Raw genomic sequence first — 25,225 nt, forward strand, 5'->3', positions numbered from 1 at the left:
AATATCTTTCAATGTGATGATAAGATTTTTTGTTAAAAATTATCCTTCAATATGTTGGTAAGATTTTATGAAAATTATTTCTTTTTAAAATTTTAATTTTTGTCAAAAATTAATAAAATTTTTGAATATGTTGGTAAAACCTGATTTATAAAATTACAAAATTTTCAATAAGTCGATAAGGTTTATTTATGGAAAATTCATTTTTTCAAAAAATTTTAACCTTTAAACATGTTGGTAAAATTTATTTGTTCAATTTTTAAAATTATTAATTATTTATTTTAAAACCCTATAATATATTGGTAATGTTTTATTTTTTCATTTTTCACATTCTTTTCTAACTCAACAAATAAATAAAATAAAAAATAAAATAAAAGGTAAAAGTACCAAAACAATACAAAAGAAAAGTTTCTAGCTCGCCTTTTGAATACGACTTGATAGCTTGGCTCCTCTCAAAAGAAAAAATCAACTCGGCTTGGCTCATGGCTTGATTCAACAACTTAGCTAAAAACTAGACTCTAGGGTTTTGGGTTTCCAATGCGGGTTCTGAGTCGAGTTAATGGCAAACGCGCAGGTGTTGACTATTTAAAATATAATGTTTAAAATCAATTTAAAAGTTAAAAATTTTCCATTTCCTTTTCAATTTTCTCTCTAAAAATCATATATATCTTTCTCACTCTAAGTTCCCAAATGAACAAAGCCAAGCTTCAAGCCAAATGCAAAAATCGGTGGCCGTCTGTTGCTACCGTCATCGCACACTGCCATTGGTCGCCACTCACCGTCATTGAAATCGTTCCAAAAGATCTCCACAAGCTCCTTTCGACATTCTCTCCCTCTTTCTGAAATTAGTTTCCTTTGAAAAGGTCCAAAACCTCTTAGATTGTAGTTAAAGCTGCGGTTCTGCTCAATTTTCTTTACTATTCGATCAAGTTGATCTTTAGATATGCCTGTCTCCATCACTTACTCTGTACTTTTATCGTTTTCGATCTCCAAAATCTCACATTGATCGTCGCAGACCACTATTGCCGCATCTTTTTCTGTCACCGGTGTTCTCCTTGCCTATTATGGGTTCTATGATTGTATGTATCTTTATCGAATTCCTAAATGATTTTGCTTGTGTTAATGTTTAGTTTGTTGTGGTTTTGTGTTTGCTCTCCTATACTGTGGTTGATATTGTGAATATTTGCTGAGATTGTTGGCAGGTTTATGGTGGTAAAAGACAGACTCGGTGGTGGGTGGAATTGATACTTATAAAGGCATGAGGTCTCAGCTAAAACTGTTGTGGACTATCGCAACTAACTTCTGTGATATGGGTTCTTTCCAATGGTTTAGGGAAGGTGGTGACAATAGGTAGTCTAGTGGTTATATGTGTTGGAGGTTTGTGATTTTACTAAGGGAATTGAAGCTGAATGGAATTGACAAAGAGGGCCTTCGATCGGTTCTTGCGATGGTGACAGTGTACATGGTGTGTGGGGTGATGAAGGTGGTATGATTTTTGGTGACTAGTGAATAGGTATGAAGACTTGGTACGAGGGACTTGCTGGAGTTTGCTTGGATTTTGTTTGTGGGGTGGTTCTTGCTCGATTTTTCTATATGATTTCCTCTGATTTTCTCTGTGTCTTTGCTTTTGTTCATTAGAACATTATTTATAAAAAAAACTAGAGGAGTTTTATCAAGATTAGAATTTCTTTTAAAAAACTAACAACTATCACTTAATCTTAAACTGTTTCCTACGAAGATCGTCACTGAATAAGCTTTCAATTTTTTTTTTTTTAATAATAAGATAATTTGAATGTAAAAACATGATAAGAATGGTAAAAATAAACAAATTGATATAACTAAGGATAATCAACAAATAATAAAAATCACATAAAATTAAACAAAATAATAAATAATATATATATACAGATAAATGCAGTGAAAATAAAAAGATAAAGGAAATAAAAATAAGAATAAAATATAAAATTTTTCAATTAGGCTTAAATCGAGACTAAATTCGATTAGTTCGGGATATGGACTAAATTGGGTGTCCACAATAATCATAACCTGTATATTATAAATCTACATCTTTATTTCTATTATTTTAATTTATTTTGTATGAATCAGCTATGTTAGCTTTGAATTGATCCTTATTTTAAAATGATAAAATAATAAATTAAATAAGCTTGACCAAGATTTTGAAAATGATTTATTTAGTACATGTTTTTAAGTTTTATATTTTGGTATTAAACAAATAATATGTTTTTCAAAGTATAAATAAACCTTTCTTTGTTTTCATATTTCTCAAACCAAATCTATCTTTAAAGATTATTTGTTTGAGCTTAAATAAAAAGTTTAATTGTTGTTTTTAAATTGAAGTTATTCATTTTGAACTTAATATAATTTTGATAATATTTGTTTTAAGAAATAGATTAACTTAAGAAAGTTGTTTTACAAGAATAAAGTTTTTTAACATTAAATTTGTTTTATTTTTCTGTATTAATTCACAAAGTTTTAATATTTGAATTTTATATGGTTGGAAAGCTCCTTTAGTCTACTTTCTAATGGATCAAACAAAATCAAAATCCAAATTTGTTAAGAAAAAATTTTGAATTTTTACTAGACACTTTGTAGTTATGTAAAAACTACACAAGAGGTAATTTTAAAAATTCACTATAATTCGTATACAATGAATTACGTGATGAATTTTAGATAGAAAAGCCTTTAAGTCTAGTTTCTAAATCTTCAAAAGATTTGTGATTTGAATTTGTATAGCTTAAGATATAATCAAATTAGTGAGTAGAGTGCAAAACAGAAGTCAACCAACTAGCCATGGACATGATTGATCCCCTTAAGAAAGGATCGATTGATTTTTTTCATAGAATGTAGGTTTGTGCTTGTGCATGAAAAAGGGATCAATCACCATATGTAGGGGATCAATCACCCTTTTGAACCAATCGATCCCTTACATAAAGGGATCGATCGGGTAGGCTATTTTTAAGCCTGAATTGGTTCAAAATATGAACTAATCAATCCCCTCATGAAAGGGATCAATCAGATCATGCCCAAAATATGTCTAACGGCTAGTTTCTCAAGCATTCAATGGCTATTTTCTTCTCTTAAGCATCCCTAATGACTAGTTCTTCATTTTCTCTATATATTAGCCATTTCAACACACCAAAAAAGTTGATGAAGCAAGAGAGCAAGTGCTAACAAGTTAAATTTTCATTTTTTCTTAGAATTAAGAGTTTTTAGAGCTTAAGTTCAATATCCTTTGTATTTTTTGTATCCAAAATATTGTTGTTCTTTATTCAACACATTTTCTTGTACTTTATTTGGCAAATAATTAGCTTTTGAGAGGTGTTTTAAGTTTGCATTGTTATTAAAGTGATTCTATAATCAAAATGTGAGGTATCCTTTTGAATTTATGAGATTGAGACGTTACGACTTAGCCTAAAAAGTAGAAAGTATAAAGTTTCTATCTTAAGCCTTAGTGAGAAAAAGATAGGATTGTAATTTCAATTTAAGTATAGTGGATTGAATCCTTGGTGTGAACAACCAAGAGAGAGGACGTAGATACCTTGTGGAAAAAGATCGAACCTTTATAAATTTTTATGTTTGATTTCTCTATCTTTATCTCTTTATTTTGATTATAGGTCATATTTGCTTATAGTTCATCAATTCATTATTGTTTGCATCATATTGTGATATTGGTTTTAGTTTTCATTCAATTATATTGAAATCATTTGTTTGGAAAGAATTTGGAGAAATTCAATTTACTCCCTCTTTAATCACCATCTCACCTATAAAGCTAACAAACTATACATGTAACATATTTTAAACGTAATATGTTGATTGTTTTCACTTATGTTAAGATCTTTTTTATCGATAATTTTGTTATGGTAATTTGAGTTCGAGTTTGTGACTTCCTTTTGGGAACTTTTATTGATGTTGGTTAAATTTTCTTGATAACATAGAAGTTTGTTTTTTACTAATATACTCTTCAAAAAAAGTTTTTGAATATAGGGTTAAGAAAAATTTTACACAAATGAATGATATGGAATACTAGTTTTAAGAAATTTATTGTGATGGTTAACAAATATTTTCTCGTAACTTTGCTTGATAATTAATAATCCTAATGTGTTTGATGAGTCATAAACAATTAATTCATGAACCACATTAATAATCATAACTTGTATATAGTAGGTTTTCATCTTTATTTCTAATAAAATATTATTTAAATGGGTTTTTGAAAATTTTAAAACTTTACAAAAAATTTGGTTTCTTATAAGATATAAAAACATGTAGTATCATTTAGAAAATTAAAGTATTTAAAACACAAATAACTTATTTGAAATGGGTAATAGAATAAAAATGGTATATGCATTAATACATAATAATTACTCTACTTTTATTCCTTTCGAAAATATATGTGTTATTTTGTTAAAGGTCAAAGATAAAAAAAATTTAATCTTATCGGTTAAATTATAATTTTATGATAAAAAAGTTAAATTTGCATATAAAATTATTAGGTTCATATATCATTAGATTTAATTTTTTTAGAATACTATTGCACATATATTTACTACTCATATTATTAAAATTGGATTTTTAGCTAAATATACGGTAATGGGAATATAAATTCTTATTAATAGTATAGTGTTTTTAAAATAAACATGTAATTTTTTATAAGTAATAATAGTATTTGTAAGAAAAAATATAAAACAATTGCTTGCCCCATGTATAACATGAGTTTAAAATTAATATTGATTAACTATTCTATCTAATTAAGGAGCCTAATGGGTTTGTGACACTCATCAACTTTTTTTTATTCTTGGAAAGAAAATTTGAACATGTTCTTTCAATAAAAGTAGCATATTCAATGGATCAATTAACTGAGCCAAATGTCGACCAATTTTTAAACTAAATAATAATAATGTAATTTGATTTCATCCACGGTATACGTATGATTTTCCCAAATTCATAATAGTTTTGTCGAGAAGTCTCTTTTTAACAAGTTTCTAAGGGTGGTGTTTTTGCTGGTATACATACCTTAAGGTTTTAATGTGAGTTCTGTCATCTGTATCAATTAAATTCGAGGGGACAGACTTATGTTGACAATCTGTAATTGTTTTGTGGTACACTGGCAAGTGACACTCGTTTTCCGATGCTGTTCTTTGCTTGGATGGCCTTGTCTTTACTTGGTAATTGATATTATAGAGTGACAAGCTACGGAGACATGACGAGTGGTCCAAGTGGATTCCAGCTAGTTCGAAGACAACATTGTCATCAGAACCTCAGGCTACTCAGTACCAACTTGAAGAGAATGCCACTGATTCATGTGGAAATGGTGATGTGAATGAAGATAATTGAAGGAACACTTCTGAAGAAAATGATAAATTTACATTGCATGGTGGGAGCTTGGAGCGTGTTTCAGCTGTGGCCAATCCTATGGAAGTAACACGTAAAAATAACAGAAAACATGCAGTTGCGCAAGTTCTATTAAATTGTGAGAAATGAGCATTCTATGGTGGAAATGAACAGCAAATTAATTGCTGATTCCCACATTAAATTCTAAGATGTCGAACAGTTACAAAGAGTTGAGTCTGTAAGGTTTACTGACAATAAAGCTGAAAGTATGGAATTATTATCAGATGTAACAATACAAAATGTTGCTGACGTATCAAATGATTTCGCACACACATTTATGCTTGATGAAGAGCTAGAGCTCGAGCAAAAAGCACTAAAGAATCTTTCAGCACTTAAAAGGTACTAGATTGTTTTTGTATTTAATTCGTTTGAGCTAGGGAAATTTCGACTTTCTGTTTAAAGGCAAGTTTTAAACACCTAGATGCTAATAACCTTCCCTTCAATTCTGAATGGCATTTTTTGTTCAGAATGGATGATGAAGATGACGAGATGGTTATCAACGATCAGGATGTTCAGAGACTTGTGATTGTTACCCAGGTAATGTGGTACTGCTTTGTATGAATTCTCTTTTTGCGTTGTTAATTGTTATTGTTGTACTTCATGTTTAAAGATTGGGTCGTTGCAATAGCTTCAAGGGATCTTCTAACTTCTAAGTTTATGTATTTACTTGCTAATTCAAGATAGTTGGTCTGATATCATGACATTCCAATAGTATCATATTGATTGTCTGATGTCATGAGAAAATGATAAGAATGTCCGACTTTACTTTGAAATGAATGGAAATACAATTCAAAAAGAATATATATATATATATATATATAATACCCCATCTAAATCTGTTATTTCGTAGACATCATATTTATGAAGCATGTACGTGCATAATGTAATACTTCCATGTTGTGCAGTTGAAGCAATGTAAACTTATTCAAGAGGGCAGCGTTCTTTCCCAATTGCAAATAGAAAGATAACCATTTTCTTCACATCAGCAATAATTTCGAATTTAGAGACATTAAGATAGGACATTCTGGTCCACTACTCTTGCATCTCTTTTCTTCCAATTTCTTCTGATATTCTTATTTTTTATTGAGACTGGTATGTTCTCTCTCTGTTTTTAGGTTACGCCGTGATCACGCATTTTGTTTGGATCATGTTTTACTCATATTAAACACTCGAATGTTTCTGTTTTTCTTCTGATGGCACGTACTTATTTCTTCTGATGTGCAGAATAGTGGGACAGGTGAAGGACCAAAAGCTGGTGCGAAAGATTCAAAGTCCATATCCAGTGAGCTTGCTGTTGTGATAAATGATGGTCTTTACTTCCATGAACAGTTCAAGGGACAAGCTTTTCTAATTTATTTAAAACTGTGTTATGGTACATATTTATAAGTTGCGTCTTTTTCTGTAATCTAATTACTTGCTGGTGACCGTTATGAACAGGAGCTGAAAATTAAACGATTTAGTCGTAGAAAGAATAACTCTATTTATGAGAATAAAGATGGAAATCCAAGGTCTCCAAGGAGTGCATCGGGAGTATCAAATTCGAAGATAGGTGAAAACGCCGCGGGGAGCAGTAGTCTTGTGGAGTCTGGAGGAAAAAGTTCCTGAAGGAAGCAAAATAAAGGTTTCTCAAGGCAACATTCATTCCAGAAGCAGAGAATTTTCTCCAGCAACTTAAAGAATCATGGAACCAGTCACAACTCAATTTCAATAATATCAGAAAGTCCACCAAGTAATTCGGTTGGATATTTCTTTGGTTCTACTCCTCCAGATAGTTATGGGTTAGTTCTGAGTGACCGTTTCCTCATTTTAAATATCATGAGTAACTGAGGTTCTTTTGGCTTGTTTTCTAATAGTAGAACTTTTTCTTGCTTTTGAGTGCAAGAATACAGATTACTGCCGGTTTCAAATATACATGAAACCTAATTTATTTGACTAGACTTTAAGGTTTTCCGTAGCTAATGGATGTCTAAGCATTTTTTACAGCTCTAGGCCGCCTTCCAAGTTGAGCTGTTCACCACATGGAACTCTTTCTAGCAGTCCACCAGTTGGTTCCTTGCCAAAGTCATTTCCACCTTTTCAGCATCCAAGTCATCAGCGGTTAGAAGAAAATGATTTCAAGCAACAGAAGTAAGGGATGGTGGATTTTTTCTCTAATATATGTATGTATTTTTGTATACTTTTGCACAGTTCCACATATAACTTCATGACATCGTCAGATTTTTGTTGTACCTAAAACAGACTTTCTTTGTGGTCTGTGCTAGAGCCCTTCTGCATGTACTTGTACTTGCTCAGAGAGGTATATAGGGATTGAGAGAATGAGAATGAGCACTTGAAAAGCAGAGTTGGCTAATTCAGTTGTTTTTACATTCAGTTACTTAAAGTTTCATAAGCGCTGCCTGAGTGACAGGAAGAAGTTGGGAATTGGTTGCAGTGAGGTGGACTTTCTTTCAGAACTTTCTAAGTTACTAAATAACTGTTTTACATGAAATGAAAGATCAACTATTGCACAACTAACTTCTATTGTTTAATTGATTCTCATGTCTAGGTAAGTTCTACTAAAAGTATTTACTCTTGTACCTCTTTTTGAATTTTGTCTTTGTTTTGTATTAGTACTCAGTCATCTTAGTCACACAGGAAATAGGTTGTGTGGTGTGCTTTCATCTTTTACCTCCCCATTATGTCATTTGTAAGTGAAGAAAATTGAATATAGTTTAAAGTATTACCGTCAAAATTCTGTTGTCTGCATAGATCTTTATGTATTTTAAAAAACTGAATGGTCTTTCTTCTGCTTCCCATCTGTTTGCGGATGTTTCTTTGTTCTCTGTTGCAAACCATTATAAACCCAGCAAGTGTACGTCACCTGAGCATTTGCATTTTTTTTTTTCGAAATATAAAGGTTTCCTTTGCATGCATTTTCACTAGATGTATGGAAATAGAACTTTTTTCGTGGTGGCCCCTGGTTTTGCATGCAGGAAATGAATTCACTGTACAGGTTTTGGTGATATTTCCTTAGGGATATCTCTGTCCCTACTCCCTTCTATGTATAGTGAGTTCCGGAAACTTGCTCTTGAAGGTTAATTACGATTATGGGATAGAGTGTCTTTTCAGGTTTTATAGGTAACATTGATAATTATGCCCACTTTTATGGCTTTTTGAAGCACCTCTGAAGTATTGACTATGCTTTTGTTTCGCCCCTTTTTTGTTCAGTATGTTTTCTTTGCAGCAAATTATTTTCTCCTTACTAGAAGAGGGGGTTTAGCTTCTTCTTTCTTGTCTATACTAATTAAGTTCATCCTTTTTCCAGTTATGGTTTGGAGAAGAAAGTGTCTTTTTAGTACTTGAAGAAGAATTTAGAAAGAAAGAATTTTTTTTTTTTTTTTTTTTGCAGATTTTGGATTTGACGAGAATCTCTATAGTGTTCTGGAGGTGAATAAAACCAGCTATCAGAAATGTAATGAGAAAGATTTCATGACAAGTATAACAAGAGGTGGGTGAGATTGTGTTTGAAATGAAAGAAGCAAGGCCATAATACTTCATCAGTGGCAGAGGCTTCTGCTTTCAAGGAGTGAAAGTTGGTGTCCATGTTGAAGATAAAACATCAGCTCCGGCACCCTCTCTCCAGGGAAAAGCAGTTCTTCATCAAATTCTTGGAGCCAAAATTTTCTGCCTATGCTGGCTACTACAGTGTTGTTGATCTTTCTTTCCAATTACTAATATCAGTCAGATGAAATGGAATATCTTTCCAAAGACTTCTGGTCCGAGGAGAATCAAACAAAACAATAATGAAAATGACCTTTATCCCAAAAACTTTCCATTACAGATATCATTGTGAAATACAGGTGCCGGACGTCTAATTTCATACCAAAACAGATTTCAAACTGTCGTGGGAGAAAGTGGAAATAACATTCAAGCCATGTTCTTCTATATCAGCTAAATTCTTCCTATTTTTTTCCAACATTCTGCAAACGTTTGATTTTTAACAACAGCAGGTGTTCTAGAATCAAAATAAACAGTCACACAAGATTCACCAAACGGATCTGTTTGGAAACATTAAGTGTGATTATCGACCATTCCAATTTTGTGAGATAGTTGTAGTCTGGTCATGTTAAAATCTGCTCATAACTGGCGCCAAGTTTCTTGCTTCAAACTTTAGAGTTCTGTGATTATAGATACATACGAATTTGAAATGCATGTGGTGGTAGTGCATCAGCCTTATTATCAAGAAAGACCAGTGCATTAGCCTCGTTATCAAGAAAGACTAAGTTTTGGTGGGAGAAAGAGTGGTGAAAATGAAGGGTTTGAAGATAATACTTGCCTGCCCGGTGCTGCTGATGGTAACAGTTCTGAACACAAAGAGCAGGCAGCCAGTTCCACACAGGGTTGGAGGAGGAATATTTACTTGGAAACCAAATGTTCACTTCACTGATTGGGCAATTCGTCAGCAGTCCTACGTGGGTGACTGCCCCTGTAAGTTCTATCATTGTGATTCAACCTTTATCTTCCTGGAAAGCCCTTCATTTTTCTCTTTTTTTTTTTTTCCATTCCTTCTTATACTTCCGCATCTTTGATTTTTTTTTCTTTTTCTTCCAATGATTACAAATGTTGAACTGCATTGACAAAACTGAATTTCATATTTAGTTTGTGTATATTTTGGATTCAACAAGCAGCTATATACAGTTGTACAAATGAACAGGACAAGCTATTACAATTGCATTGACGAAATCTTCATCAACAACATTACGGTGGGAGTAGGGATGCGTTCAATCTCAGAGGCAAAACATTTTACTTCATAAGCTGCCGAGGCTACCGCCTTAAAGGAATGAAAGTTGCCTAATTTCCAAGAATCCCCAACTTTTCCACTGACTGCATCAAACCATTCTGGAAAGTTGATCTGCTTGTTATGGTTGCCATGGTTTTGAAATGGATACTCCTTTGAAATATTGCTGTTTCTTTTTTCCTTGGTACATGAAACAGTGGAGATTCGTTTTTAACTGGAAGTATTGTCTATAAATTTTTGCATGCTATTTTTTTTCCTACCAAAACCAACAAACTCTTTCCTGAAAAATTAAATAAGCTAGAAATATAACTCATTCTTGCCACAGAAAAGCATTACATTATATAATAGAGAAGTAATATCGAAATGGTATAGTTTTCTAAGCATCACAAACCAACAAAAGTAGTTACTCAGAAGCCACATCTAACTGGTTAAGTAACTGATACCCAAGCCCAACAGTAAATAAGAGCACAGAGCAAAGGGCAGTGGTGTAACCACTTCTCTAAACCAAACAGGAAATAGCCACTGTGAATTACCTAGTCAAGCATTCATATCTTTAGATACGTTAGGGGCTAAGCATCCAAAAAGTTTATAATCAAAATGGATGATGATTCAGAGAACAGCACATCATCATCAGAACAAGTCTGCGATAGCCCTACCTCTAAAGGTTAAATATACTTAAAAAGAGTTTCCGATCAGTTGTTGGTAAAACCAAAAGCCTATAGAAAACATGGTCCAAAGGTCTCAGCAAAAGAACATAGAATCGGAGACATTCTTGTTCAACCACGGCAGCTGCGGAACAGGTACGGCTCCAGGAGCAGTCACCCCACCATGGCTTGAGGATGTCTCAGAAGCCTCATCAAACTTCAGGAAAGTCCCCAACTGCGAAGCTGCCAAATGCGCATAGCGGATAGGAGCAACTGCAATCCAAAGTAAGATTGAAACAAACACCTTTAAGAAATGGAAATACAGAATCAAGCAAAAAACGACAAACTATTCTCTGGAGATCATGTGGGAAAATCATTAGGTAAACCAAATTAACTTGGCGTTTGAGAAAAAGCATATCATAAACACTAGGGAAGCAGCTCAACCAGAATACTTACCTACTGATATGGCAGTGGTATTTCTTTGATAACTGCATTAGAAAGAGATTACAAGGAATGCAACAGTGATTACAGCTTAAAACATTTATGAAGAAATTACAACACATGATTATACACTTACACATATGATAGAGAATGGACAAGTTCCTGCAGATCGTCGACCGAACATCCAATCTCATTTAAGAGAACATGATAATGGGTAGGCCTTGTGGTTCCCTGAACAGCGAACACAAATTATAAAAACAAACCAACATTACAATAAAAGATGAAGGGCTATACCCATGAGACACAGCAAAAGCATCGAGCACAACTTGGATGAGGAAACCAACCACAAGAGGAACTTCAATCTCAGTTGTAAATTTTCTTTCACAACAGAACATACATGACAGCCTTAAAATACAAACAATGAATTCTGGATAGAGAAGGCAAGTACAAATGTAGTTGGCAATATCTTGACCAATTAAGCGAGACAAAATTGCAAAATCAACAACCATTGATCAACTGAAACAAAATTCTAGAAAAACTTACAACCATTCCAGCATGTGCACATAGATAAAAGTCATTGTTTTGTGGATGACAAATTGTGTTGTCTATCACAGTTCCTGCATAATAATAATAATCATAATAAAAAAAAAAGATCGATTTTAACAACTATAACAGAGGTACCAGATGACATGCATCAAATAATGAGTGAGCCTCACCTGGTAGAACATTATCAGGAGATCCCTGCTGGAAAAACCTTGTATGATGACTTTTTTGTGCTACAATGACCACAAACTTGGGGTTCCAATTCTCATCAAGAAACTTGCAAGCCTATAAAGTAAACGTTAACCAGAGATGTTTTGTCCCAGGCACTATCATCTTAAGGCTGATTTATAACTAGCACAATTTTCTCACTTTTTTTGCATGAATAACTAAAAAAGAAATGCACAATTTTCAGTTCCCATGATTGAAAGGCACTACTGCATACCTCAATAATTTGACCCAGTTCAGTGTTCAAAACATGATTGAACTGTGACTCGCTAACCCCATCCCTGAGTTGAACCAAGAATAATGAGCAAGTAAGCAATATTGCATTAGCATCCGAAAAAAGTGTAACGGAAAGATCAGCAAAATAACCACAAACTAGATTACAAGAAATATGTAAAGAAATATGAATGTTAGTTAGGGCATTAGGGGGGATTTACATCATTTTAAGTCATATAGCCAGAGCAGAAAATGAGGATAATAGAAAAGGCTAAAAAATGAGAATGTTCTGAAGCATTTCAAACAGCAGGCAGAAAGGAACAAGCTAGGTTGATTAAAAGTTTAAAGGACAACTTGTACAATCTGTTAGCAGCATGAAGAGACTAACCATATCAAGTATACTTGAATATCAATACGGCATTTCTCAAGTAAAAAAGATGATTTCAAAGAGTAAATACACCCATTACTTGAAGTCAATACAAATAGAGTTTGCAACGCAGAGACGAAGCCGTGGCAATTAAGAACTAGCAAAACCAAATTTTGCATCCCTGAGTTCCCAAATAATGTGTTCTTTCAAAATGTATGATTTAGAATATTTTTGTTATATAGAATGAACGTGAGAAACAGCAAAATGTAAAATAAGAAACCTGAATATGATGATTTGAAGAGGCTTTCTCTGTCCTGAGCTTGTATAAAAGTCCAAGACAGCCTGCCTGATAACAAAGAATATACGTTAGGTACACAAACTATAAACATTATTCTCTCAAAAGTTGAAATACTACGGCATAAATGATTACCAGCAGAATAACATATTCTTATTACAACCCACCCCCATTGACGCCCCAAGCAAGAGGAGAGAAACAATAATAAGAATATAAAAAATCAATTTTCAGCAAATAACTTGTCCCTTTTTTTGGATAAACGATGTCCTTATTTTGGACAATACTTGTCCCTTCGTTAGTCAAATAACTTTAAGATTGAAACGTACCTCATAAGACCTCCATCCACCTGGTCAGACACTCGTTTGAATAGTGAATCTATCATTCCAACCTTGGGTGACTGTGTCCGAACAGATTCCCTATAACGGGAGATCGAAGGCCACTGCCTGGAGTTAACCACCTACAATTAAATACAACTAAAAAATCTCACAAAATTTGAATTACAGACAGACTGCCAATTCACATCTCTATAACTGCTTGCAATTGATGGAAACTCAAGAAACCCAATGATAAGGAATAAGATCATCCCTACCGCAGCTATTGACGGGACATCAGAGTGCCCAGGAGAGCCATGTGACACACTCATGCCAAGGATCATAGTTGGAACCCTTGAAACAACGGGGAATGAAAGTGTTTGTTCAATTTGTAACATTGAATTCAGTCCTCCGAGCTGTGAGCAGATTATGATATTAGCAGGTTTAATTATAAATAGAACAATAACCCTACAGGTTTAACTACAGAAGATTAGAACTGCAACCAGAGGAATGGCTTAAGTTAAAAAAAAAAAAAAAAATTCATTGGACGGAAGCAGACCTTTGCATTGATCTTGAGAAGCAGATTCGTAAGGTACTTGTCATTGAACCTAGTTGGAGCCATACACTGAGTGACAATGCCAAAGTGACCAAGATTCTTTCGCTTCCATGGACCTTAGAAAATTCATTGAACTTACTACGTAAGCAAACGACTTGAAGAAAAACGTGCATAGACAATGTATGAACAGATGAGTTTGTGCACACCATAAAGACCAGAATTTTTCCTATCAGGCAGCAGACAAAGAAGGAACCGCGGAGTTTTATGAGGAAGTTTAGATTTTAGCTCATCAAACATCTTCTCCACTCTACCCACAGGAGAAAGACGTCTGATCTCATTCATCTCTGTGAACACACCTAATGGACTATCTACACGCTGAAAAAGAGACATGGAAAAGAACTTTAGCCAACAAGTTGAATTCTATAACTTTGTATGTGCTGATTGACAATACCAAGACAACCAGAACAATAATTAGACAACAAACTTACAATTCCTTTCATTTCCCCGCATCTCATCAGATCCCGCACAAGTTTATTTACGTCACAACGTGCCGAGAAGTTAACAACACCCCAATCTTCAATCCTAGTTGGCTCCACAAATCTCTATGAAAGCATAACTGAACTGTTGAGAAACAAGAGATGAAGCATATATAAGATAGAAGGCTGCAAAAGCAAAGAAGCTCTTGACCTTATTGTTAAAATTCCATCGCCCATTCCATGGCAAGAAAGGCTCACCATCGCCCACTCTTATCTGTCATCAAAAGATAATGTCAATTGGCATGTAGATCTAAAAGAAGGATCATTAAAATAACCCTCAAAAACCAACATGCATGTACAACATATCAAAGAAACAAACAAAATTCAGAGAGACTAATATCATTAACCTACCAACGGAGCTGGCAGAATACGGCCTTCCACTTGGATGAAATTAGAGCTGATAGAAACACCACATGAACGGAGCATTGGTTCAGCACCATAATTACTGTTATGCAAAGCCTGCACAAAAATTTGCAACACTCATAAGTTGTAGAACAAGTGAAATGTTGAGAGTCAAAAGCATATAATAGACCTACATTAGTCAAGACACTCAGTCTTTCTTGAGGCTTCTGCCTTGATTTTTCTACCAGCGAAGCTCTTTGGAAAGTGGATAGCGCTTTGGTGTAGCGTTGCAAGGACACCAAAGTGCACAGCTATGGCATTGCAACAGGTGAACAGCAAATCATAGACAAGAATTAGTTGCTAAGCATATATCATGTAACAAAACAAAACCACAAGCACCCATTCACCTCCATAGGAACATATGTTGGCCGCTTTGGCATGCCAACATTAATGCATGGCAAATCTGCAGAATAATCCAACTGTATCTTGCAATGGGTGACAAAATATTCATAAACAGTAATCTCCACAGTCTCAGCTTCACGATTCTCATTCGTCATACTTTTCTGCTTCCATGAGAACCTGCATCATGGACACAGTACACAACAAATAAAAAATAGTAACTTTAAACTGAAGTATTACACAACATGCTAGTAGGAAAAGCTCAAAGTTAAATATTAGCCAATTTAGCACAAATCAAAGAAAAAGCACTATTGTGAGACCAGGAAACCATACATCTGATCTTTGCAGTAAAGGTCACTCAATCCGGTAATCTTGTACTCCAGATTGGATGGTCTGACTTTTACCCTCAGATTTTTAAGCACTCGTTTAGCCTATTCAGGGTTTCAAGCAATTGCGGTTTAGTAATTAATAATTGATGCAAAGAACTCTAATTCACTTGGCTAAAAAATGTCGTTATTGATAACCTTGTTCCAGTCCAGGTAGTGAGGATCTCTCATATTCTGATTGTCAAGTAAAAAATCCAATACTGGACCAGGTCGAATTATCATTGTATTTGATACATCTGAAACACAAAGCGAAACAGTAATTAAACAAACAATACCAAGCACACAAATGCAAAAGTGACGAGAGATATGGTTCCGACCAATATTCAGTGAAAGGCCTCCTTGAGTAGCTCTGAAACTTGAACGGAATCCCCTGCATCCTAGGACACCACCGCCAATGTTTGTATAATTATTTTCATCATCTTGGAAAAAAGATTGGCGAACGGGTAGGCATCCCCTATGAAAGTCATTGTGATGTCAGAATAAATATAATATCCAGGATCAAAACCTACAAGTGGAGAAAAGAATATGCAGGCACATATTTTAACTCACCGTTTTGCAGCATGCTGCCGTAAAATGATATCCAGCACCCTCAGGGCTTGTTGTGAGTTTTCTGATTCCTGTCCATACAGAGCATTTTGAATGGCTTGCATGGGAATCTTTGCGGCAAAGCTAATCTCCACGTTAAAAGTCTTTGACTGATGCATACGTCTTACTATCTTCCTTCCACGCTCTTTTGGGCTTTCATAGCCATCAGCGCTTGCATTCCTATTGTTTCTATACATAAAAAATTAATGACAATGAATGGGAGCAGCATAAATACTTCAAATCAATCTAAAGTTCACGTCAACCTGTTGGATGTAACGTCCTCAAGTACAACAGGAAACTCAAGCTTGGTACTTGGGAGAGGACCAACAGTAAATAAACTCTTCTCCCCATCATATGCAAAGTCCTTTCCAGCCACCTCATTGCTGTAGGTCTCATACAACTTATCTATCACCTTTCTTCCAACACGCTTCCCATCCACTGGGCGACCATCTTCGTAAGAAAGAGAAACCTGTTGATCCAAAATGCAAAAGAAGAAGAAACTTGCATCAATAATTTCTATTTACCAAGGAGAAAAAAAAGAGAAGCAGAGCGAAGTAAGCAATTACGTACACTGTAATGGAAGAAATGTCCATCAACACTTCCAACATTCACTTTGAAGTGATTTGTGAGAATAGATATCTTCTGCCCTTTAGATCCAAAACCTTTCCTGGCCATTGGGACACGTACAACCTTCTTTGCAGGTTCAGATTCTGATTCGTTTGGTACCGCATTGCGCGGCAAAGGCAGGGGAGGAGGAAGAGTGCCTGTTGCCCCACTTCCCTCATCCTCAGACGAGTCCATTTCCTAACCAAGATAATTTTTCTTGCATGAAAGAAAAATAAAATATAGTAAGCACTTAAGATTAGCTACAAGACAGATTCCCTAAAAAGTAGCTAATAGTATCATTTCATGGATAAAAAGATTAGCTATAACCAGGCAGAAAAAATTAATTCTTACTTTTAACTTGATAAATTAGTTATTATCAACAAAACAGAGAAAACTAAAAACAATTATCCTTGACATATCACAATTTTAAAACTCTCCTTGTATATAATTTCGTATCTAGTTCACTTAAATTAGATAGTGTTTATATATATATATATATATATATATATATGGTTTTTCTTTATAAGATTGTATTTTTTCTAACTTTAAATATCCTAAGAGAAATCAACAAAGATATATCTTTTTTTTTTAGAGAAATATAAATATAGAGGTTTAAAGAATTCAGTAAATAGAATAATAGCTTAAAAATTAGATTGAAGATTTTTGTATCCGTATCGTGTAAATTTTAAATTTCATTTATCTATAAAAAATTATGTGTTACAATTAATATGAATAAAAAAAATATGAAATATATATTTTTAATTTTATATATAATTATTATTAAAATTATAAACTACTTTTGTGTTATTTATTAATATTGTGCTTCGTGTTTCATTTATTTGTATAATGTTTATGTTATATTTTCGTGTGATATATTATCTTAACAAAGTAAAAACAAGAAAATAAGATTTTTTTTTTCTACCAACATATTCAAAATGAGATTCCTTTTTTTTAACAATATGCTCATTCGACAAAAAGGGAAACAAAGTCAATATGCTCATACGTCAAAAAAAACCAAAGTCAAAGCACCAAAACTATATAATATTTAAAAATGAGATTTTTTTTTTCTCACAAAATGCTTAAAGAACCACATGCATGCACATGAAAGACGTGTTTACAAAGGATACAAATATTACCTAAAAAGCCGAGGATCTGTAGAAAAAAAATAAAAAAGCGTATGTTGATGAATGCTGGAACTTCCACAAGAAAAAAAAAATATAGAGAAATAAGCACAAATGGTAAAATAAAAGAAAAAGAAACCCTTCAGAGTACCAAAAAAAAAGGAACCTTTGAGAATATGAGCTTGAACCCAGAGGTACCAAGGCCGGCTATGCACTAAAAAGGTTAACATGGAGAGGCAAAAAGGTGCTGCTTTTAGCATAAAAGTCAAAACTTTAACCAAATATATTGCATCATTTAAGGGGTAGAACGAAAATATACCAGAAAGCAAATACCTTTAACACATCAAGAGACAGTAAAAGACTATAGCTACAGAGGAAGAGTACATGAAGCGACAAAAAGCTTGTAAACGGAGTTAAAAATACCAACTGAAGCAAAAATGTACAGCTTTCTAATGGCTTGATGATAAGATGACAAAAAAGAAACCTTTTTTACTATAAAAGAACTGAATAATAAAATAAAATAACAAGGTTACGAAAGGTATACATCTTTCAAAATAGAAATATGCTCTACACTAACGAAAAACTACAGTTTTCAAAAATAGAAAAAAAAAAAAAAAAAACAGCTAAAAAGGTGCAAACTTGAAGCGTTTATTGAAAAACTAGAAACAAAATATGGCAACGAGCACAGATCATACTCAGAAAAGAAGAAAACCCTTGAAAAACCCACCCACTGAAGCGGCATTGCAATGAACAACGTTTAAAATTTTTCAAGAACAAAGGAGCTTTCAAAAATACCTCAAAAAACCAGTAAAAAAAGTCCAAAGATGAAAAACACAAGAGAAAAACACTGAAACCAAACAGGTTTCAGAGAAAAAAAAATACCTGAAATTTGGAGAACAAATGAAAGATAGAAACCCTAAAACTCAAAGAGACTCTCAAATACAAATCTCCTCTTATCGTTTTTTTTCTCTCGCGGAAAAAGCTATAAAGAGAGTGAAATGAACCTCCAAGGACCACCCGCCTTTGTCTTTGCCTTAATTTATATCCTTTGCATCGCGACTTACACGATTATGCTGCTTTACCACATCTGCACCGTCCACCTGCTCAATAATTTATTCATAATATGCATGAAAAGTTTTTGAATGATTAAGGTTTTTTCAATAATTATATAAGTGTTTATATTGATGCATCGTTAATATATAAATTTAATACATTATCAGTAATTAAATGATATTATTAATAAGATGAAGAAAATAATATCACCTCATTAATGTATAATTTTTTTTTTAAATTAATTTTTATATATTTATTTTAAAATTTGATATTTACTCATTAATAAAATGATTTCATTTGATTTAGTGACTATATATAAAATTTATACACTGATTATGTGTCAAATAAAAACTCATTATATAAACCTAAGATATAGGAATGGTACCAAATATATTAAAAAAGTCATTACTTTTTTATTAAAGATACCTAAAACTTTTCTAAAATAAAATGTTTGAACTAAGACAAATTAATTTTACTATCCTATAGTCGCATAGCAATAATCATTCATTAAAAAATTATTAATTGGCATAATTAATCATTTTACATAGTTATATAAAAGTTAAAATCTTTGGCAAAAATAAAATATTCAATATAGATGACTTATATTATTGACATATATGTACAATCTTAAAAAGTTATCATGTGTCATATAATAATGAATTTTATTTTATTTGATGCATTTTTAATTTGAAAATAAATTGATTATATATTTTTATTATTTATCTTAAATCATTCTTAACTAAAATTCTAATTGGATGGTTCTAGGTTAATTGAAATCTCAAAATTATGAATTTATCTACTTTAAACGATGAGGTGTGCTAAAAGAAGTAGAAATTGGATTGGGTGGAGAAGGGTGATTTGGGTAAAAAAAAATGAAAAACGAAAAGGAAAATAGTGTGAGGATCATGTACTCACAGATATAACTGTGATGTGATTTTGCGTGACACGTATGGATAGATTAAAATATCCGAAATTAAATACCATATGAAGTAATTATATAGCTTTTTATAGGAGTAGATTTTTTATTATATTAAATTTTAAATATTTTATCAACCACTTCCAATTCAATAATTAATATTGTTTAACAAAAAAATGTTGAAAAAAATTTTATCTATCCATAAATGATTTTATCCTAAAGATTTAATTTCATAAATTCTTGTTTTGGTAGACAAATTTTTTTAAAAGTATCATAGACATCCTTTTATTTTTTTTGTAGTTATCTTTATCGCATACAATTATCAAAATCAACATATTTATAATTCTTTATTGTTAATTCTCCAAATTTTTTTTCTAATAGTGGCAATATAAATGTTAGACTTATAATTATGATACTAGATGTTACATTTCTTCAAAATAGGTAAAATAATGGTAATGTTTACAAATCGGTGAAGGGAATTAAATGGATTATTAATAGTAGTGTGAAAGAGACGTTTCAACAAATAAAACCAAAATAAATTAGGTGATGTGATTTTTTTTAAAATTTCATTTAGTTCATGCTTTTATTTTTTATTTTAAATAAAAAAATTAAAATGATGAATAAATAGTATAAAAATTTAAACACTGATCAGCAAGATTTTTTTGAAAACGAAGATATTAAAAGTTATTGATAGTTATATGCATTATATTTTAATTTTAGTGATTAAAATTTAATTATAAAATAAATAAATATTAATAAAAATATATCAAAATAAGAAACAAAGACTAAATTTTTTTTAATAAAGAGAATATGAAAATAGATAGACACAATTAAAATATAAAATTTCGTGAATATTATGTTTAAATTCCTATTTTAGTCATTTTTATAAAACGTAAAAACCATAGTATATACATACAAATAGGTTTAGATGTTACTTATTTCACAGCTTAATCGAATTCCTATAGCTTCAATATTTGCTTTAAGGACTTTTAAAAAATTACATATTGATCTGCTCGATAATTTTTTTTTTAAATGCTCGATAATTGTTTCTTAATCCTTCTCAAATATATAAAAGAGTAGCGAGTGTTTTTCACGTACCTATTCTTAGGCACAACAAGCTAGTTAAAATGAGCACTTTTACTAGAGAAGTTGGTTTTGTAATTTTCTCACATCAATATTTGTTTATTTATACACTTTTATTGGGGTTAACTTAATTAATTAAAAAAAGTTTTACTTAAACATATTATAAAAGTTATATTTTTTTATAAAATAGGTCCAAATCTAGGTTTTAGGAAATGTGTCGTATGTACTGAGATTTAAAATTTACATTTATTGAATACTACTTCTTAATAATAATTGTATGAACTAATTTAATTAAATTTTTATTTCAAAATTTATATGTTTACCAAGCTCAAATATAATATAAATATATAAAACCAAAGTTTTTGGTGAAAAGGAAAAATTCAAGGTGTCTTGCATTTTAATATGTGGACCGTATTAAACAATCGACACCTTTTTTGTATTTAATCAATTTTATTTGATTTTATATAATTTTAAAATATTTCAATGCATTGATTATATTTATTTCTTTTTAAATTTTTAATTAACTTACCTCCTCCATATGTATGTAAAGTAAGAGCAAACTTTTAATCAACTATTTAATATATTCATATTTGATAAAATATGGTATTCAATCGAGTAGTTAATTTAAGCCATGTGTAAATATAAAAAACAAAAAATTTAATTGATTTTACATTATTAAGTTAATGAAATAAATTATTTCACTCTCCATATCCAATTGCTATTATTTGACCATCATTCACTCATAATATTTATTATTTTAATATTCACTTTCATTATTTTAAAGTTACCTTTTTAATTGATCTACAACATACCTTTTGTATACATAACTTTAGGTTTTTATTTTGATAAACCTAATTTTAACCATCATTTCCTAATTTTATATCTTTTTATCACCTTTCATTATCCAATTCAACATTCATTTTTCATCATTCCTTGGTCTTTGTTACTTGAAGATTCTTCTTTATTAGTCAACTATTGAATTACACTTATGAACAATACAACTTATCATCTTTTAAAAATATAACATATTTGGCTACTTATCAACTTTTTAAAAATATAATTTATTGGCTTCACCTTTTAAGTTATGTATATATCTTTAATACATTGATTTCAAAATGATTAATAGATCAAATTAATTAGAGTTAGATTTGATGTGTCAAATCAAATTAAATTTATTATACTAATTTCAAAATTTTCTCTTTCCATTTCTTCAATATAGTTTAAATACACATTATATTTGACTATTCTAATAATCAAACATAAATTACTCTTAATTTAAAATATTATTACTCTTAATTTAGTTCTTAATTTTATTTTCATAAATGAATCATTCAAAAGTTACAAATCATTTGATAATTAATTTTCAAGACCCATCCGATATAAGTAAGAGTTTTTTTTTTTTTTTTTTTGAGGATTCCTAAGAAATAGATTGCATCATTGCATTTTTTTTTAAATTTGTGATACTCTTTTTGTCATGGAGTAAAGATAGTCTTTTTTTTTTAATGATGTTATATATAGATAGATTAAATGCACAAAAGTTAATAAAGTTAATTACTATTAAAGTTTTTATCATTTTATGTTTATGTTTATATTGTTTTGGTTACTATTGTTTTTTTCTTTTTTTTATTAAAATCTTTCATATGCATGCTTTATTATAGTCGAATAATAATTTATTTAAAAAACATTTTGAGAAAAAAACTTTTTAAGTTTGGAATATACATTTTGCTTTGGAATTCAAATATTTTTTGTATTATCATAATATATTTCATAAATATGAGTTTTGAACAATTGGTTATTGAATTGGGCCTCACTTAACCTTTATTGAAAATCAATTGTTCTAAAGTTAAGTGTTTTATTTCTAATTACTATTTTTATTATTTTTTTTCAACTACTAAATATTATCTTGATTCTTGAAAATTCAAATACATTTATCGTTATTTTATGGATTTAGGTGTATAGATGAAAAGAGTTGCTATCTATGTTTAAAATATATTAGTATAATTTTTGGTGCACAACATGCATGCATGCTTACACCTTCACTTCTATCAAAATGATTTTAATTTATTTTGTATGAATCAACTATATATATAGCATATTTTAAATGTAATATGTTGATTATTTTCACTTATGTTAATATCTTTTTTTGTCGATAATTTTGTTATGGTAATTTGAGTTCAAGTTGGTTACCACCTTTTGGAAACTCTTATTGCTGTTGGTGAAACTATCTTTATAATATAAGAGTTTTTTTTTTTTTTTACTAATGTACTCTTAAAAAAAGTTTTTAATTATATGGTTAAGAAAAATTTTACAGAAATGAATGATAAGGAATACAAGTTTTAGTAAAATTTTTCTTAGGGTTAACAAATATTTTCTCTTAACTTGCTTGATAATTAATAATCCTAATATGTTTGATGAATTATAACCAATTAATTCATAAAATCACATTAATTATCATAATGTATAGATCAGTAGACTTACCGCTAGACTTTATTTTAAAAAGGCACCACCAATATTTTTTCTTTAGGTGCAACTAGTCATTTAATTGAATCTATTCCATTTTAAAAGATGTCCTAAGTTTGACTCAGATATTTTTAAAAGGTAGATTCATGTTTACAAAATTAAGATTAGATCTATGAGTTTGGTTACGTATAAGAAATGTTATAGTACCTTGTACCAATTTGATCTCCTGTTATCCAAAACTGTTAAAATTTTATCAAATAATTAGTTATTGAAAATTGTCTTAAAATTATTCCAATATGTTGGTAATAATTTTAGAGCATTCTCTTACTTCAAGAGTATTCAATGAAACTATTTGTTATGCCTTAAAGAGATTTATCGTCGGATTCATTAATATTTTATAAAATCTTTTATTTATAATATGTGGGATTTTGGAGAATCTTGATGTTAAAAATCTTTTTTTAATTCTCCAATAATTTGGTAAAATTTAGAAAGAATTTTTTACTTAAGAATTTATATAGAGATTGTTATTTACAACGCTTTTAGTAATTTCATCATTAAAGATTCAAAATCTAATTTTTATATAAACATTTTATTTTCATAAATATCTTTCAACGTGGTGGTAAGATTTTCTGTTAAAAATTATCTTTCAATATGTTGGTAAGATTTTATGAAAATTATTTCTTTTAAAAATTTTAATTTTTGTCAAAAATTAATAAAATTTTTTAATATGTTGGTAAAACCTTCTTTATAAAATTACAAAATTTCTAATAAGTCGATAAGGTTTATTTATGGAAAATTCATTTTTTCAAAAAATTTTAACTTTCTAATATGTTTGTAAAATTTTTTTGTTTAATTTTTAAAATTATTAATTATTTATTTTAAAACCCTATAATATATTAGTAATGTTTTATTTTTTATTTTTCACATTCTTTTCTAACTCAAAAAATAAATAAAATAAAATGTAAAAGTACCAAAACAATACCAAAGAAAAGTTTCTAGCTCGGCTTTAGAATACGACTTGGTAGTTTGGCTCCTCTCAAAAGAAAAAATCAACTCGGCTTGGCTCATGGCATGATTCAGCAGCTTGGCTAAAAACTAGACTCTGGAGTTTTGAGTTTTCAATACGGATTTTGAGTCGAGTTAATGGTAAACGCGCAGGTGTTGACTATTTAAAACATAATGTTTAAAATCAATTTAAAAGTTAAAAATTTTCTATTTCCTTTTCAGTTTTCTCTTTAAAAAAACATATATATCTTTCTCTCTCTAAGTTCTCAAATGAACAAAGCCAAGCTTCAAGCCAATGTAAAAATCGGTGGCCGTTTGTTGCTACCATCATCGCACGCTGCCATTGGTCGTCACTCACCGTCATTGGAATCATTCCAAAAGATCTCCACAAGCTCCTTTCGGCCTTTTCTCCCTCTTTCTGAAATTAGTTTCCTTTGAAAAGGTCTAAAACCTCTTAGATTGTAGTTGAAGCTGCGACCCCGTTCAAAATTCTTTCACTGTTCGATTAAGTTGATCCTTATATATGCCTGTCTCCATCCCTTACTCTATACTTTTACCGTTTTCGATCTCCAAAATCTCATCTCGATCGTTGCAGACCACTATTGTCGTACCTTTTTCTGTCACTGGTGTTCTACTTGCCTATTATGGGTTCTATGATTGTATGTATCATTGCCGAATTCCTAGATGATTTTGCTTGTGTCAATGTTTAATTTGTTGTGGTTTTGTGTTTGCTCTCCTATACTGTGGTTGGTATTGTGAATATTTGCTGAAATTGTTGGCAGGTTTATGGTGGCAAAAGAGAAACTCGGTGGTGGGTGAAATTGATGCTTATAAGGGCATGAGGTCTCAACTAGAACTGTTGTGGACTGTCGCAACCAACTTCTGTGATATGGGTTATTTCCAATGGTTTAGGGAATGTGGTGACAATAGGTAGTCTAGTGGTTATATGTGTTAG

General features: G+C 31.1%; 1 protein-coding gene across 2 annotated transcripts; it reads right to left on the reverse strand.

Annotated features, from left to right (window-relative positions):
* Nucleotides 1-10,839: 10,839 nt before the first annotated feature.
* LOC149518344 (protein argonaute 4-like) lies at nucleotides 10,840-16,827 on the reverse strand. Of its 2 annotated transcripts, none has more exons than XM_089761822.1 (22): nucleotides 16,597-16,827; nucleotides 16,290-16,495; nucleotides 15,991-16,206; nucleotides 15,759-15,895; nucleotides 15,580-15,677; nucleotides 15,389-15,486; nucleotides 15,064-15,235; nucleotides 14,851-14,967; nucleotides 14,666-14,773; nucleotides 14,466-14,528; nucleotides 14,267-14,380; nucleotides 13,985-14,153; nucleotides 13,782-13,894; nucleotides 13,501-13,638; nucleotides 13,238-13,368; nucleotides 12,897-12,962; nucleotides 12,254-12,317; nucleotides 11,985-12,096; nucleotides 11,812-11,885; nucleotides 11,405-11,499; nucleotides 11,284-11,315; nucleotides 10,840-11,100 (listed from the first exon to the last, which is right to left on the reverse strand). In XM_089761822.1, exons 1-22 carry the CDS (start codon nucleotides 16,825-16,827, stop codon nucleotides 10,925-10,927), a joined length of 2,730 nt encoding a protein of 909 aa, XP_089617948.1. In that variant the 3' UTR covers nucleotides 10,840-10,924. The 2 variants fall into 2 exon arrangements, with proteins under 2 accessions (XP_089617948.1, XP_089617947.1); XM_089761821.1 differs by having other exon boundaries at nucleotides 15,991-16,215.
* Nucleotides 16,828-25,225: the final 8,398 nt, after the last annotated feature.

This window comes from Durio zibethinus, chromosome 6 (genome assembly GCF_047325235.1).
Source record: "Durio zibethinus cultivar Kanyao isolate XHJ-2024 chromosome 6, ASM4732523v1, whole genome shotgun sequence".
Classification (NCBI taxonomy): domain Eukaryota; kingdom Viridiplantae; phylum Streptophyta; class Magnoliopsida; order Malvales; family Malvaceae; genus Durio; species Durio zibethinus.